This window comes from Scardinius erythrophthalmus, assembly GCF_964197995.2.
Source record: "Scardinius erythrophthalmus genome assembly, chromosome: 3".
Taxonomy (NCBI): domain Eukaryota; kingdom Metazoa; phylum Chordata; class Actinopteri; order Cypriniformes; family Leuciscidae; genus Scardinius; species Scardinius erythrophthalmus.
The window spans coordinates 15,546,641-15,562,948 of NC_138223.1; the positions used below are offsets into that span (position 1 = coordinate 15,546,641).

General features: G+C 36.1%; 1 protein-coding gene across 2 annotated transcripts; it reads left to right on the forward strand.

The window, feature by feature from the left end:
* Positions 1-1,391: 1,391 nt before the first annotated feature.
* Positions 1,392-10,240, forward strand: LOC308688485 (DNA-directed RNA polymerase I subunit RPA49-like). Of its 2 annotated transcripts, none has more exons than XM_081361577.1 (12): positions 1,392-1,550; positions 1,824-1,927; positions 2,026-2,102; positions 2,193-2,278; positions 2,748-2,800; positions 3,558-3,702; positions 3,792-3,902; positions 3,981-4,077; positions 4,653-4,786; positions 6,438-6,519; positions 6,663-6,794; positions 9,145-10,240. In XM_081361577.1, exons 1-12 carry the CDS (start codon positions 1,493-1,495, stop codon positions 9,302-9,304), a joined length of 1,239 nt encoding a protein of 412 aa, XP_081217703.1. In that variant the 5' UTR covers positions 1,392-1,492; the 3' UTR covers positions 9,305-10,240. The 2 variants fall into 2 exon arrangements, with proteins under 2 accessions (XP_081217703.1, XP_081217704.1); XM_081361578.1 differs by having other exon boundaries at positions 1,423-1,550; positions 2,026-2,115.
* Positions 10,241-16,308: the final 6,068 nt, after the last annotated feature.

Sequence of the window (16,308 nt, forward strand, 5' to 3'; positions counted from 1 at the left end):
ATATTGGACAAATGTAAGAAAGTGATAAATATAATGAGGTGTTTAGTAGGAAGTGAAGATAGGATGGCATTAAAGGCCATATATATAGTGGGCTGATTAGATCTGTATTAGATTATGGTTGTGTGGTGTATGGATCAGCAGCAGATACGTCTCTTAGAAAGTTAGACAGTATACAGCATCAGGTATTGAGACTATGTACAGGAGCTATACAAACTACGGCAATTATAGCACAACAGGTAGAAATGGGGGAAATGTCAATAGAAATGGGAAGGATACAGTTATCACTGAATTATTGGGCTAATTTACAAGGCCATAGTCTAGAGCATCCAACACAAGGAAAAAGAGAGGAGGAAAACGAAAAGCTTCGGATGGACAGTAATAGAGAAAGCAACAGAACTTAAAGTTAATCAGTTAAAAGTTAGTCCAACTACACCGCTACCAGTTATAAAACCTATAGATTAAAAACAGTAGATTTTACATTGTTACAAAAGAAAAACAAGGATAAGGAATGTAATTCATGTAATGTGCAGACATATATTAATGAGTACCACTGCTATGTTCAGATCTGCACAGATGCATCAAAGAGTATAGACAATAAGATAGGAGTTGCTTTTACTGTTCCAGAGTTTCAGTTATCAATAAGGAAAAGGATCAGTGATGAGTTATCTGTTAACAGGGGAAATGATTGCACTATTATTAGCAAGACAGTGGATGGAGGAGATATGACCTTTGAAATCAGTTGTTCGTTCAGACTCAAGTTCAACATTGGGTAGCTTACAATACAGTCATTCGGAAAGTAGACCAGATATTTTAATATAGAAATACAGCAAACATTATACTGAATTCAAATGACTTGCAGTGATATTTGTATGGGTACCCGCACATATTGGTATTCAAGGAAATGATATGGCAGATTAGGCAGCAAAAGAAGCCATAAAAAACAACGACATTAAGTGTTAGTATAAGTAAGAATGAAATCAAGGGTATTATTAAGGAAAGGTTGAAGGTAAAGTGGCAAAAACAATGGGATATGGAGAAGAAAGGTCGAAAGGTAAGATGGTTTTACAGAATTCAAAGGAAAGTGGGAGAGATGAGAAGTGCAGGAAAAAACGGGAGAGATGAGATAATAACATCAAAGGTGAGATTTGGACATACAAGACTAAACAGTACACTTTATAAAATGGGTAAACATGATACGGGAAGGTGTGAATTTTGTGGGCAAGAAGAGACTGGAACCAGAAATACGAGCCTGAAAGAAGGATTCTAATGCAAAATCTAGCAAAAAAAAAAAAATGCAATTTATACTAGGAGATATTTTACAAAACAACTCGGGAAGTGGATGTTATAGTTTTATTTTTCAGTAACTTAGAATATCTAATTTGTAGGAGAGGAAATAAAATGTCATTTTGTTCGACACTCCATACCAGTCGGTGGCGGTAATTCATCATTTTGTTGTTTGTCAACCGCCAATAAAATCTCAAAGAAGAAGAAAATGGCGGAGACCTGTACATGGAAATCATGTGAAGAAACGGGAAAGGATGCGTATATTGGTAACTTTTTTTTTAAAATATCCTAATCATCATAGGTGTACACTAAATATATTGTTGGCGTTATTTGTTGACTCTTATTTACTAAAAATACACTTCCATCTTTGTGTTTAATGAACCCACGTGGAAAACGCACCGTGCTCGTGTCCAAATCAAACAATCATGTATTAACGTGCTCAGTTGAATAGTTTGTAGGCTAAAATAGTCAAAAATCATTGCTAGATGTTTGTTGTTTAGTCGCTTCCATATTTTTAAGTCACAGTCTTGTCATTGTAGTTAAATTCTCTAATGGACTCGTGAGAAAAGCAAAGCATCTGGACTTCAAACTCTTCAAACATGAAGATGGAGTCAACCCCAGAAAGAAAAACAGACGGATTGTGGTAAATCTACCTATGCAGATTGAAACCATTTTTATTTTAGGTCTTGAAGTAAATCTGGCGAATGTGGTGTTAAGAAATAGTTTCTGTTCCCATGTTAGGTTGCTGAATCAAACAGACTCCCCTATGTTGGGAGCAACTTTGGGCCTGGGTCATCGCAATGTAATAATCTGTGCAGGTGAGGTGATCAGGTGAGGTGATCTGAAAACACGATTCATTGAATGATAACTGGATCTCTGAATAATGGGATTGTAATGGTCGTTAACAGGTATTTTGTGGGAGTTCTGGACAAGAGCACTATGCAAATGAATGTTCACAATGCTCAGCTGTTCAATATGCTGCCTCTTATACCAGGTAAATATATGGTACATTTGTAATGTATGATAATAGTGGCATAACAGTTTTTTTTTTCAGGGCTTTTCATGGTCATGGAAAATTATTAGAAGGTTTAAAATGCTAGTTTTCAAGCTTCAAAGTCATTAATTATAATAAAGTCTGTTGATATTATTGTACAGTAAAAGTTGTATTATTAGTATTGTATAATAGTTATGTATTTAAAAATACATTTAGCTCCATACTGAAATATCTTACCAGCTTAAGAATGCTTCCTGTGAGTGTAATTTATGTCACATTAAATCTTTAATGATTGGAAAAGTCATTTATTGGTCATAAGGTTTGCTAAAAATATATTTGATCATGGCTCCTTTGTAATTCTTTAACAGAATAGTTGTTGTCTACAATAGAGATAGGAGCCATGTGCATTGTCTTTTGTTAGACGGGATGTCAGTGAAAGAGAAGTTCATTGTTGAGTGTGTGTCTTCAGGTGAATCCGCAGCAGATGACAACACAAAGCAAGCTGAGACATACAGAGAGAAGGTGAGTAACTGAATATGTGCCTTTCTTAGAAATGTAATAATAATAATAATAAATTTTATTTATAATGCACTTTACATTTCAGTGAAATCTCAAAGTGCTACAATGTATTTTTGTATTTTTATATTCATTTGGTTTTGTAAAATGTTTATACCATTATCAAGTCAAAAGCACTTTTACAAATTTGAATATTTTTAAATGTTATATCTTTTTGGGGGGGGACTAGAAACAACTAACCTTGCCTTATTATAAAATTATCCGAAATATTAGGTTGGCATTAGACAGAATTTTCTATCATAATTTTCTTCTCTATTGTGACACATCCGAGGGAAATGGCTTTTCAAATGAGGAAAACATTTTGTTCAGTGGGAATTGATTGGATCGTTGTTGTCCCACCCTCGAGCCAGTGCTCATGTCATCAGCTTTAATGTTGATTAAAAAAAGTTTTTCTCCTTCCAATGGTTAGACAAATAAAAACATGCAGTTAAAAACTTGTCATGTAGAATCTAGAATACAAGTCATGTGGTCTAAGAAATTACTAAATAATATTCCAAACTAGCTATGGTTAAAGCTTTCTTTTGAAGAATTTCATCTTTTCAGCTTTTTACTTCATTATGAAATGAGGACAGTTGAATCACCCTTAGACGCTTGTCTTTGAGCCCCCCAAAAAATACAGAAATGTACTTCAATTAAAAAATGAAAAACATGTGCATCATTGAAGAAGTCATAAACCATGTGTGTCTTCTCTGTCTGGCCACAGGTGGATGCTCTCATTGAAGCATTCGGGACGACTAAACAGAAGCGTGCTCTGAGCTCCAGGAGACTCAACGAGGTGGGCAACGAAATGCTTCAGCAGGCTGTGGCACTGGCTGCCAGCAACGTCATAGATCGGAAAGGAGTGGAAGGTAAGTAGCAGTATGGGTTTTCACAATTCATGACTAAATTGCGCATTGAAAAGGATTAATAGCAATGGCTCTTCAATTCTGTCTCTAAGCTCTGCGTAATGAAGTGAATGAAAGTGAGGCTAAGACAGAGACCCCCCTCTTCCTCCCCCCGTGCAACACTGCAGCAGAAAAACCAGAAGATGTATACTCCTTTGACCAATGTATCCTTTTTTAGTTCTATATATATGCTTCTCCACTTCACTTTTTTTTCTGTGTCAAGATCCCTAACTTTGTTCTAGTATTGTCTCCAATTGAGTTTGATGCGCTGAAAGATGTTGGAATGAAGATGGCAGCGCTGACCCCTGAAGACCTGCAGAAGATGAGAGCTGAGCTTTGGTATGGAGAACATCATGCCATTGATGACAAGGGTTTTTTATGATAACACACACGCATACCAATTAAAAGTTCTGAAAGAATTATTTTATAACTACCAAGGCTGGATTTATTTGTAAAACAGTAAAGTTGTAAAACATTAAAATCATTACTATTTTAAAGGCACAATATGTAAGATTTTGGACTAAAACATGACACACATCATTAGAACAATGTTATACATTTTGTTGACTTGTGTACTTGCATTATCCCAAATGTTTCCAATAATGTTTAAATCCAGAGAAATCAGCCATTTAAACCAGTGTAACAAAAATATGCCACTTTTGATCAATTTAATGCATCCTTGCTGGATAAAAGAATTAATTTCTTCAAAAAAATGACTGACCCCAAACTGAATGTTTAATAATCTTGAAATATCAGAGAATAAAATTGTGATTCCAGCACGGCCCAAATTTTTCTCCAAAATCTTGGAAATGGCTGGAAAAGTTGTTGGTTTTGGCTTTTTTTTTTAATCTCCAGATTAATGATAGAAATGCTATAGAAATGCTTGTTTTTATTAATAAAAATGTGTTCTCTAGTCCGCAGACTGTTCTTGCACATCTTGAATCACTTCCCAATGAGGAGACAGCTCGTGACAGACAGTCTCGTTGTGCCTGGTACCTGTCTTTCCTCATCAAAGTCTCACTACAGAAACGTAGTGTATCCTACAAATGTGAGTGTTAAAGAAACAAAGTTAAATTCTTTAGTTTGTCTGTGCCAGTAGATGATATGGTAATAATGTATTGATTTCAAGAATACTGGTTGTACGGTTGTTGTCAGAATTATTGGCACCCCTGGTAAATATGGTCAAAGATGGCTGTGAAAATAAATCTGCATTGGTCGTCTTTTTGATCTTTTTTTTTTAAAGAATTTGCAAAAATCTAACCTTTCATTGTAGTAAAATAATTGAAAGTTGGGGGTAAATTGCATTATGAAATAAATGCTTTTCTCCAAAACATGTTGGCCATAATTATTGGCACCCCATTTATTAAATACTATTTGCAACCTCTTTTTGCCAAGATAACAGCCTGATGAGTTTGGAGAACATCTGACAAGAGATCAGACCATTCCTTCATACAGAATCTCTCCAGATCCTTCAGATTCTCAGATCCATGTTGGTGCTTCTTCTCTTCAGGTCAGCCCGCTAATTTTCTATATGGTTCAGGTCAGGGAACTGGTATGGCCATAGCAGAAGCTTCATTTTGTACTCAGTGACATTTTTGTGTTGATTTTGATGTTTGTTTTGGATCGTTGACCTGATAGAAGATCCAACCACGGCCCATTATAAGATTTCTAGCAGAAGCGGTCGTTTTTTTTTTATTTTTTTATCTGCTGGTATTTGCTAGAATCCATGATACCATGTATCTGAACAAGATGTGCAGAACCCTCTAGCAAAAACATACATTTTATCCCTGTTTGGACCAAACCCATCTGGTGGGTTGGCTGCCAAAAAGCTTTTTTTATTTTTAACTCCTCCTCCACCTGACCATAGAATCCGGTCCCTTTAGAAATTTCAGTGGTGTCTGACACCTGGATATGCTGGAGTTTGTTTCTGGATGAGCGAGGAGCATTTTTCTTGAAACCCTCCCAAACAACATGTGGTGATGTTGGTACTGTTTGATATTTTGTTTAGGCTTTGACCCCAAGACTCAGCTAATCTCTGCAATTCTCCATCGGTGATCCTTGGAGAGTCTTTGGCCTCTCAAACATTCCTGCTCAATGTGCATTGAGACAAAGACAATATAGACACACTTCCTCTTGCTGGCAGATTCGTAACATCTTTAGTTGATTGGGACGTCTTAATTATAGCCGTGATGGTGGAAATGGGGATTTTCAATGCTTTAGTAATTTTCTTACAACCACTTTCTATTCTGTGAAGCTCAACAATCTTTTGCTGCACATCAGAACAATTTTCTTTGATTTTACTCCTTGTGATGGATGATTAAGGGAATTTGGCCTTTGTGTTTCCTATTTATACTCCTGTGAAGAAAGTCATAGCTAGATAATTTCATGTTCCTAGTAACCTAAAAACTTTAAATATTAATGGGAATATAATTCAGAGTTATTTTACTCATAAAAGATTCTAGGTCTGCCCATATTTGTGGCCAACGTGTTTTGGAGAATAATGTAATAATGTAACTCCTCATAATGTAAAAAATAAATAAAAAATAGATCAAAGGGTTGACCAATGCAGATTTTTTTTTCAGCCATCTTTGATCATATTTACCAGGGGTGCCAATAAATCTGACCACAACTGTACTCGTTCATCTTCATTCTTTTTTTTTTTACCTTTAAATAACCTTATTTTCACTCTCTTTTGCAAGTTGGTACTGAGAATGGATGTCCCAAAATCATCAACACCAAAGTGCTGAAGAATTTCACAGTGGAGAGTTTCCACAACGGCCGGTGTGTGTGTGTGTGTGTGTGTGTGTGTGTATCCTTACTAGGCACAGTCCTGTAGCCTGTTTGGACTTCATTTTTGCCTTTATTTATTCAAAACCTTTGAAATTTCAGACAATGGCCATTAAATGCAAGTTTTCTCTCTACAGACTCAGGAACACAGTGTCGACGTCCATGCGTATGAAACTGGTTTCTCACTGTTTGGCTTTACTGTTGCACATGGGTCATCAGACGGCTAACCTCACACTCTTACACAGAGACATGGACATCAGCGATAACAAGTCAGTCAAATTTATTATTCTACACATTAACCCTGTAAAGCCTGACATATGAAATCATTCTCAGATTTTTTTTTTTTTTTTTTTGAAGGGGAACGGTTTATTGAACCTTAAGACAAAAGTTTACTTTTTTTTTTATTTCTGAGTATCTTGTTTGATACTTCAAGCTTTTATGGACCATATAGTATGATATACTATAGGAGAATATATCCAGAGGCTCAAACTCAACAACAATATGCAATTTGCTGCAGTTGCTGATATTTATATGTGCAAAAGTGTAGATATAATTCTAATAATGTAAATCTTCATAGCATTATAGCAGACTACAAATTAGAGATGCACCGATTGATCGGCTGGTGACCGGAATTGGCCGATTTTCACGTGATCGGCCGTAACCGGCGACCGGCCGGTCAGTCTGACAAATGCCGATATTATGCCGGTCAAATGCACTCGGGTGCCACATGATTAACATTGCGCAACATCAGCATCACACGTGCACACGGAGCACATGTAGAAAACCTCGTGAATTACGTCCGTTCAGACCGCAAGCGCGTATTTTTTTCCGCCGTGCATATGTTAATCAATATGAGTGCATTCACAACGGGAGCAGGAGCAGCGCGAGCGTCAAGCAGGAGCGTCGCGAGCAGTGAAGCGCGTGTTTCGGCGCTGAGTCTATTTGCTGCACTGCTCACGCTCAATCTATCTATCTATCTTTTGGCTGAAAATAGCCTAAATAGGGTTTCACAAAAAAAGTGCCCAAAATGCACAGAATTTGCGTGTTTTAACAAGAACTGGAGTAGGCTATGTCAGAAAAGAAAACAAAGACTAATATTTTTATAGAAAATGTACCCATTTAAACTTGTTTTATTATTCAGTTTGAAGTGATTGCAATAGGCCTGTGTGTGTGTGCTTTGAGAAATATCTTTATACTGCAAGGCTATATTTATTTTATTTTTTATTTATATACTATTTTATTGCCATTCCCTGTTTTCATAAAGACGTTTCGTTTGCTAAATACATATATATATAAAATTATTGGATATTGAATGTGAAAAGGAAATGGTTCTTCCACAACACTGCACTTTAGATGTGTGTGAACTATGCAAATTGTAAAATGTTCTATTACAGAAATTATATAAAATAAATATTTGTGTGTGCTGTAAAGTGGTTAGAAAAAATGAAATCGGAAACGGCTAAAATCGGTATCGGCAGGTCAACCTTAATGAAAAATCGGAAATCGGAATCGGCCCAGAAAATTGTAATCGGTGCATCTCTACTACAAATGTTAGTTGTCAATCTATATCTTACAGTAATATGTCTTAGGATGATATTTAAATGCTTAGTTTTGTGGTCAAAGCTCTGTAGTTTTTTGACATAATACAATGCAATACAACGATGACTGAGTGACAAAATTTACTCAATAGCCAGATGTATCATATTTGAAACTCACATTTTAAATGGTTAGTTTACCCCAAAATGAAAACTCTGTCATTAATTACTCACCCTCATGTCGTTCCAAACCTGTCATCTTCGGAACACAAATGAAGATCTTTTTAATGAAATCTGAGCAATTTCTGTTGATAGTCTGCACAACTACTTTGACGCTTCAAAAAATTCAGAAAGAAATCGTAGAACTAATCCACATGAATTGAGCGGTCTAGTCCAAATTTTCTGAAGAGACTCGATCGCTTTATATGATGTTTCTTTATATGATAAAAACCTGCGAATGAACCTCATTGTTTTTTTGAAGGAAAAAATGATTGTGCCCAGCCCTGATGGCAGACGATTCCAACGTATGTGTAAAGTTTTAGTTTTTGAGCATACTAAGGGCCCGAAAGTTTTTTTTATTTTATTTTAATGAATTTTTTGTCAATACATTCTGTTTAGCATTCCACAGAGAAACTTTGCATTTGCTCACAAAATGTTTGCGTTTGCTTATAAAGAACAAATGTTTTGCAAGTGAATGCAAAGGGGGAACGCAAAAGTTTTGCGAGCAAAACTCAAATATATTAAAATATATTTTTTCCATCACCATGTCTCTTTTAGGGGCTCTCTATAATCATGTTGATAATTTAGAGGCCTTATCTAGGCTTAAACTAGATATGCACAATTTTTTTCTTTCTTGTGATGGTCTAAGACAGTGGTTCTCATCAACCAGAGATCCAGGGCTCACTAGGGGTCCTCAGCAAACTTCCAGGGTTGCCTGAATAAATCATAATTATTTCATTTCAGTTTCAGGTATTCAGTCTTAAGTAATCTTTATTATAATGGAGAAAAAAAAAAAAGTAAAAAAAAAAAATTTGAGAACCACTGTACTCTTTATTTTGACATGGTTTCAAATGTTTGTTTGCAGAATGTTGGAGTTGGCCAAGGCCATGGGACTGACCCTGTCCCGTCAGACTGTCACCAGTAGAGAAGGGATACAGGATGAGCACAGGATGGCCTCTCTGGTGCTTCCACTGGTGCGTTATGATCGACGGGTGGAACGCAAGAAACGCAAGAGGATGAACTGAGCCGTGGACAGTAGTGCGTTTCTAAGCTGTGTAGGAACCGGCTATAACTGGATTTCATTTCAGTTTCATTAATGTGCTCAATTTAGTGTTCTTGTAAGATAAATAAAAGACTATTCTGTAAATGGAAATTGCAATTACCTGTGTTCTGATTGGTTTTACAACAACCTGATCCAAAATCGGTCCATATTGAGTTTAATTTGCGTATACTTGAGATGACTGTAATTACACCTGTGTTGATTGACTGTTAATGTTTAGCTTGTGAGCACAAGGATTGCTTTACCTGTGAAAAATATGCAGTATGCAACTAAAGACAAAAACTACAGGAAATAGTTTTCAGTGATAGCGATTATATTTATACTGCACAATAAGTATAAAAACCATACTGTAAAAATAGGCACATTTTAGTAGATACATATTGCACTTTACAAATCAAACCAGCAGTTGGTTTGAAAACATTACTAAAATAACAGCCTGCTGTAAATCTAACATAAGATGGCTACCTTAGTGTTCTGGAAGAAAAACCGATCACAAAATCCTTATTTTAGAAATGGGCTATGTTCGAAATGGCATACTTCCGTACTATCCCTGTATAGCATGTATACTGTACACAGTGTGCAAAGATTCAGGATATCTAACCATCTACCACGTTTTACAAGCAATGCAAAGGCCGTGGAGTAAATTTTCATTTCCAGTATAATGAATAAACTGAAATTACTGCTAAAACACTGTCATTTGATCAGACTGCAAAAGGTAAAGACTTTTTTTAATCAATTAACTTTTAAATGGCAAGTTGACAACTGGATGCCACTCACAAGCAATGAGGTGATGTGATGTTTACTTGGATTCAGAACAAAACCTACTGTTTTATGTACAGTATATGCTGCACAGCTTTCAATAAAGAGTAAGCTCGGATTCCATTCCGAACAAAGCCATGGTCTCTTTAAAAAAAAAAAACAGTTTCAAGCCCTTTGATAGATAATCCATTCAAAAATGAAAATTCTGTCATCATTTGCTCACAGGTTTGGAACAACATGAGAGTATGACATTCAGCTACAGAACAAAAAATATTTTAAATAATGTTGGTAATTAAACAGTTTTGGTTTCTATTGACTTCCATAGTATTTCTAGTCTATAGTATGGAGATCATTGGGGACAAAACTGTTTTCTTTTGTTTAAGTTTTCATTTTTGAGCGGACTGTCCCTTTAAATTACAATTCATCATTAGTCTCTTTATTCTCATACCTATTAAGGTTTCTGACATCACAACGTTTCAAAAGGGTTTTCATACGATTCTACTATTTAGCTGGAGCGACATGATAAGTCTTCAAAATAGCAAAACAGCTATCAGCAGTTTTTGCATATCCCAATATTTAGTAAAATTCTTCACCGCTATTCATTTCAAAATGAATGATTCATTGAGAGACATATTGATTCAGTGCCTGTGAAATCACATTTAAGATCTTTAAATTGTCTGTCTTCTGATAAGTTCTTAAAAATTCTCCAAGGGTTGCCAGGTCATTCGAGAACTAAACCCTTCAGTAATGTGCACAGGTGCATAAAACTAGAGGGTTTTAATAGGAGAGTTACATATTGCCAGTTTGCCACTTGTTCGGCAGCAGTACTCAGTGCGTGCATATTTGTTTTTGTCCATTGAAGAATCTCAGCAGAAGCCAGCAGGACTACAATTCCCAAGGTGCATTGAAATTGTTTATCTTCTATTTTCAGCACTGGTTCTGGTCTTTTGGGAAGAGAGAGGAAAAGCCACGTGACATGTCTCTCGCTTCTCTTTCTCCCTCCTGACTTTGTGTGAATGGCTGAAATGATAACAACAGGCTGTAGGTTCACTGGACAAAGACATTCATGTGCCTTACTGAATCATATAGGATTTCTTTTTAAATAAAAAAAAAATTGCTATCTTGATTTGCTTCCAACAATTCTCAGTTTTGTTTCTGAAAAAAAAAAAAAAGCTTTCCGGCACAAATGTATTCTGTATTGGACGGGGCGGCAGGTTTCAGCTGATTTGCTAGCCAAACAGAATTAAGAAACAGGATAAAATACAAACTCCAGTAAGTGTTTATGAACACTGATCCCAGACCAGCTTCACTTCCATTTCGAGAGAGTGAAAAACAAAACTAAAAAGGTCTTAAAGGGATAGTTCACCCAAAAATGAAAATTATGTTATTAATTACTAACTTCTTCCAAACACGTGACTTTCGTTGAACTTCGGAACACAAATGAAGATCTTTTTGATGAAATCTGAGAGCTTTCTGTCCCTCCATTGACAGTCTACACAACTACCACTTTCAAGCCCCAGAAAGGTATAAGACATCATTAAAGTAATCCATGTGACTCCAGTAATTTAATTAACACGTGGCCGTGTAACAATGTCTGCTCTCGCATCAACATCACGCGTACATTGTGGTGCTTTTGTGAACGTCTGTTAGAGGTTAATAATTTGTAAATAAAGTGATAAATTGTTTCATATGCATAAAATTGAGGTTAAACCACTGGAGTGACATTTATGTTTTACTTTATGTATGGATTACTTTATGTCTTTACTACCTTTCTGGGGCTTGAAAGAGATAGTTGTGTAGAGTGTCAATGGAGGGACAGAAAGCTCCCAGATTTCATCAAAAAGTTCTTCATTTGTGTCCGAAGATGAACAGTCTTACGGGTTTGAAACGACATTTGGGTGAGTAATTGATGACATATTTCATTTTTGGGTAAACCTTTAAACCATCATAGTTTGATTCCCGGATTACTAAACAAGCTACCATTGGTTAATCATATTAAAAAGTGCTTTTAGATCATTTGGATGTGAAAGTAGTTGAGGCTTAATCCAATTGTTCATCATCCAACCTAGAATGTTGAAGCAGTGCCTTGACCTCCTCTGTTCTTCATGTTGAGGGGAAAATGTTCATGAATTTCCATCTGATCCATCATTGAGCTATAAAGCCGGGAATTATGTACCTCATAAAATTGAGCAAAAGATGCTGCCGTTGTTATGGCAACCGCTTTCTACAGAGGCAGTGATTCTGTTTGTCATGGTGATGGCAAGGTGAGCAGGGAGTGTGGCAGGGGTGACACTAGAGGGGTTAGTATTGTGGGGACGAGGAGGTGGATTTTCCAGGGCCCAAAGGGCTTGTGATCTACAACAGAAAGAGTAGTAGAGGTCAAATATAGTATGCCATATATTATTAGTGATGCACTGAATTTTAAGCAACCATTTAATTCCTTTTTGGCTTTGGCTGAGACAGAGGGCCGAAATCATTGACCGAAATGGTGACGTTTAATTGGCGTTTCTCCGATGGCGCGTTTGACCGTGTCAGTGTCTTATTTCATGCACACGATGTGGATAAGCTACAACAGATAAAGGTGTAGACACAATAGGGCTGGATTGTCTTCATTTCCATGAACCAAGCTATTTTCAGTTGATGCGTGAACAAAACAATTCTCTTTAAGGGGTTAGTTCATCCAAAAATTACTCACCCTCATGTCGTTCTAAACCCCTAAGACTTTCGTTCATCTTCAAACCAAATGAAGATATTTTTAACATAATCTGAGCCAGTTCTGTACTCTCCATTGGCAGCTATGCAACTACCACTTTGACGCTTCAAAAAATTAATTAAGAGATTATAAAACTAATCCATATGAATTGAGCGGTTTTCCAAATTTTCTGAAGAGACTTGATTGCTTTATATGATGAACAGACTAAATGTAGGCATTATTCATATATGTGACCCTGGATCACAAAACCAGTCTTATGTTGCACGGGTATATTTGTGGCAATAGCCAACAAAACATTGTATGGGTCAAAATTATAGATTTTTCTTTTATGCCAAAAATCATTAGGATATTAAGTAAAGATCATGTTCCATGAAGATATTTTGTAAATTTCCCACCTTAAATATATAAAACATTTATTTTTGTGAATGGATGCAGCACAATCGCCAATAGAAATTGACAACTTTAAAGGCGATTTTCTCAATATTTCGATTTTTCTGTACCCTCAGATTCCAGATTTTCAAATAGTTGTATCTCGGCCAAATATTGTCCTATCCTAACAAACCATACATCAATGGAAAGATTATATATTTAGCTTTCAGATGATGTATAAATCTCAATTTTAAAAAAATTACCCATAAGATTACCCATAAGGTTTTGTGGTCCAGGGTCACATATAAACACTGATCAGCGAACATAAACAGAAGCTCAACCGAACCTGCTTGACGCGCAAGAACAAACCTCATTGGTTCTTGCGGAAGCTCAGATGTGATGTGTAACTCACGAGAATGAACCTCATTGGTTTTTCGCGCATCAAGCAAACATGCTTGAGCTTCCGTTTATCATAACTGATGTGTGTGTTGATGAATGTTTATATGTGAATAAAAGCCTAAATTCAATCTGTTCATCATGTAAAGCGATCGTACCTCTTCAGAAAATTTGGACTAAACCGCTCAATTCATATGGATTAGTTTTACAATCTCTTTATGAACTTTTTTAAGTAGCTGTCAATGAAGGGACATAAATCTCTCTGATTTTATTAAAAACAACTTGTGTTCCGAAGATTTGGAACGACATGAGGGCGAGTAATTTATGAATTGAACAGAATTTTCATTTTTGGGTGAACTAACTGAATTGGGTGAATTGAACCAATCATCTCTTCCTCTTTACTACTAGTTACAGCTTGTGGATATATATACACATTTGACATTTTTATTTGAAGTTGATTATCAGATAAATTTGATTAATTAACTGATTATGAAATAAACTTTATTTTCAGTGCAGCTTTCAGCAAAATTACTTTCGGTTTCTGTGTTTTGTTCAATCATTTTTGGAGCATCATATATATTGTAGACATGTTGCCTTTTGATTCTTATAGACTACATTTATAGAGTTTTGTGTCTGTTACGTGTGTGTTCTACCTGGGTCTGAGCAGAGAGTTGTTAAGTACAACACACTCCATGTTCTGTATGTTTGTCCGTATGGGGGTTTTAGTACACGTAGGGTGGCCCTGATAAACCAGGTTTTCCTGAACCACACCTCGGACCCGCTCCTTTATGGAAATCCCATAACCCCGCAACGCCTGAACGCGATTCCGCAAGACCTGCAGAACAGATATCAAATGTCAGCATCTGATGACAGGAGCCTTTTCAGGACTGCAAATCAAACAGTACATGGGCAGTGTCAGAAACCTAAGGATTTGCTACACAGCCAATGCTTTTGTATGAATGTAGGCTTTAGTAATAACCATATCAATATTTAATGATTAGCTTATTTCTCAATAAAACAAAAAGCTGAGTCTATCTAGAGTTAGTCTAAATAGAGCTGGTTTAGCTCAAAGAGCTTCAATTTAGTCCGGGCCATGATTCCAGGGCTGTCCAGGACTACATCCCTGATCATTCTATAAGCCTGGAGTATGGCAGCCCACCGGTTCACTCTGACTCTGGAGATAGTCTGACCAGCAGGGTAAATGCAGCAGAGAGCCAGGCAGATGGCCTCATCCAGACGACTCGCATTGGGCCACTGAGCTGGCCCACTTCCTTCACCAAGGAAGCATCTGGGAAGTGAGAAAGGGAGAAAGCAGTATTAATCTGATTATTTGAAGAATATGGGACAAACAACTGAATAACACATGGTGTGAGATACAATTAATAGTGTATATAGTTAATCAACTAATAATATATAGCTCTCTCCAAGAAAGAAGAAGAAATAAGCAGAAGAAAATAAGGTGATGTCTAAAATTGCAATACTTTCTTCTAAACCCCCAGAGCTGCTTTCTGAATCTGATAAGCTTAAGTATGCTGAACTGCAATGTAAATTAAATGAGCTGTAGGCCTACACTTAGCGCAGGGTGCTTATACGATCTAGACAAAAAAATGGATAGAGGAAAGAGAATGTAACACAGCATATTTTTTTCAGATTAGAAAAGAGTCGTTTAAGAACCTCATTAATTGAATCTAAATATTGATGGGACAGTGACCAATAACCCTCAAGAAATTGCACACTGTGCTGACTTTTACTGTAATCTTTACCATCACAATTATTCTGAAGAGGCATACTTTTCTTGAATCTGTTAAAAATCGCAAGACTATTTTGGGTAATGATAGAAACCTCTGCGATAGTGAAGTTACTTTATTATAAGTTAATAACTCAATTATAGAACTTACCCGGAACTGACGGGCTTATCGCAGAGTTCTACAAACAGTTTTCTAAAGAATTATCACCTTTTTTACTTAAGGTCTTTAAAGAAAGCATAAAGAATCAGAATTTATTCACAATTTATTAAAATCTTATTTTCCTAATAAAGGTTGAAAAGTGAAGTATAAAAGTGATTTAAGAAAAAAAAAAAAAAAAAAAAAAAAAGTCTAAGTTTTAAGTCGTTTAGTTGATTGGTGATTGACCAATCAGAGCGCTCCGTAATCACGCGCCTAACGAGGAGCCGAGAGAGAGCTGAGCATGATAGAGGAGAAAAGACGAGAGCTGATTTTTGCGATCTAAGTTAAAGGAATATAGGCAAAAGAAAACCGTCTGAAAAGTAGAAATGAGTTAAATTGATTAATTTCATACCATGCAGTGTATAGAGAAGCTGATTGAATATTGTTGAGTCACATTTTACTCCGGGGTTATAGTGAACCGCGTGGGTATTCCTTGTTCACCGACGCCATTGTTGGTCATTCGTCCCTGTGAGACGCGCCTGTGTTAAAGGAAAAACGATGAATATAGAGGTGAATGATTAATATATAGTTTCTTGTGGAAAAAATATATATTGCTATGTTCCATTGTTTAATTTGAATATTTCAATCTAAATGATTATAAGTGTGGTCATAGTGAACTGCGTGGTTATTCCTTGTTCAATTTAGTTCACCAGCGCCATTGTTGGTCACATGCGCTTGTGTGAGAGAAAAAAACGATTGTTTTAGAGGTAAAAGAGTATTATATATATATATATATATATTTTTTTTTTTTGTATGTTTATTTAGATTATTTCGATCTTTGATGTT

What these genes read in the sequence shown, in the direction of transcription:
- LOC308688485 (XM_081361577.1), top strand. Translation starts at nt 1,493, where the DNA reads ATGGCGGAGACCTGTACATGGAAATCATGTGAAGAAACGGGAAAGGAT. An exon ending in AAGATGAGAGCTGAGCTTTG is followed by an intron (nt 4,078 to 4,652) that starts GTATGGAGAACA and finishes TGTGTTCTCTAG; the next exon opens with TCCGCAGACTGTTCTTGCAC. An exon ending in ACGTAGTGTATCCTACAAAT is followed by an intron (nt 4,787 to 6,437) that starts GTGAGTGTTAAA and finishes CTCTTTTGCAAG; the next exon opens with TTGGTACTGAGAATGGATGT.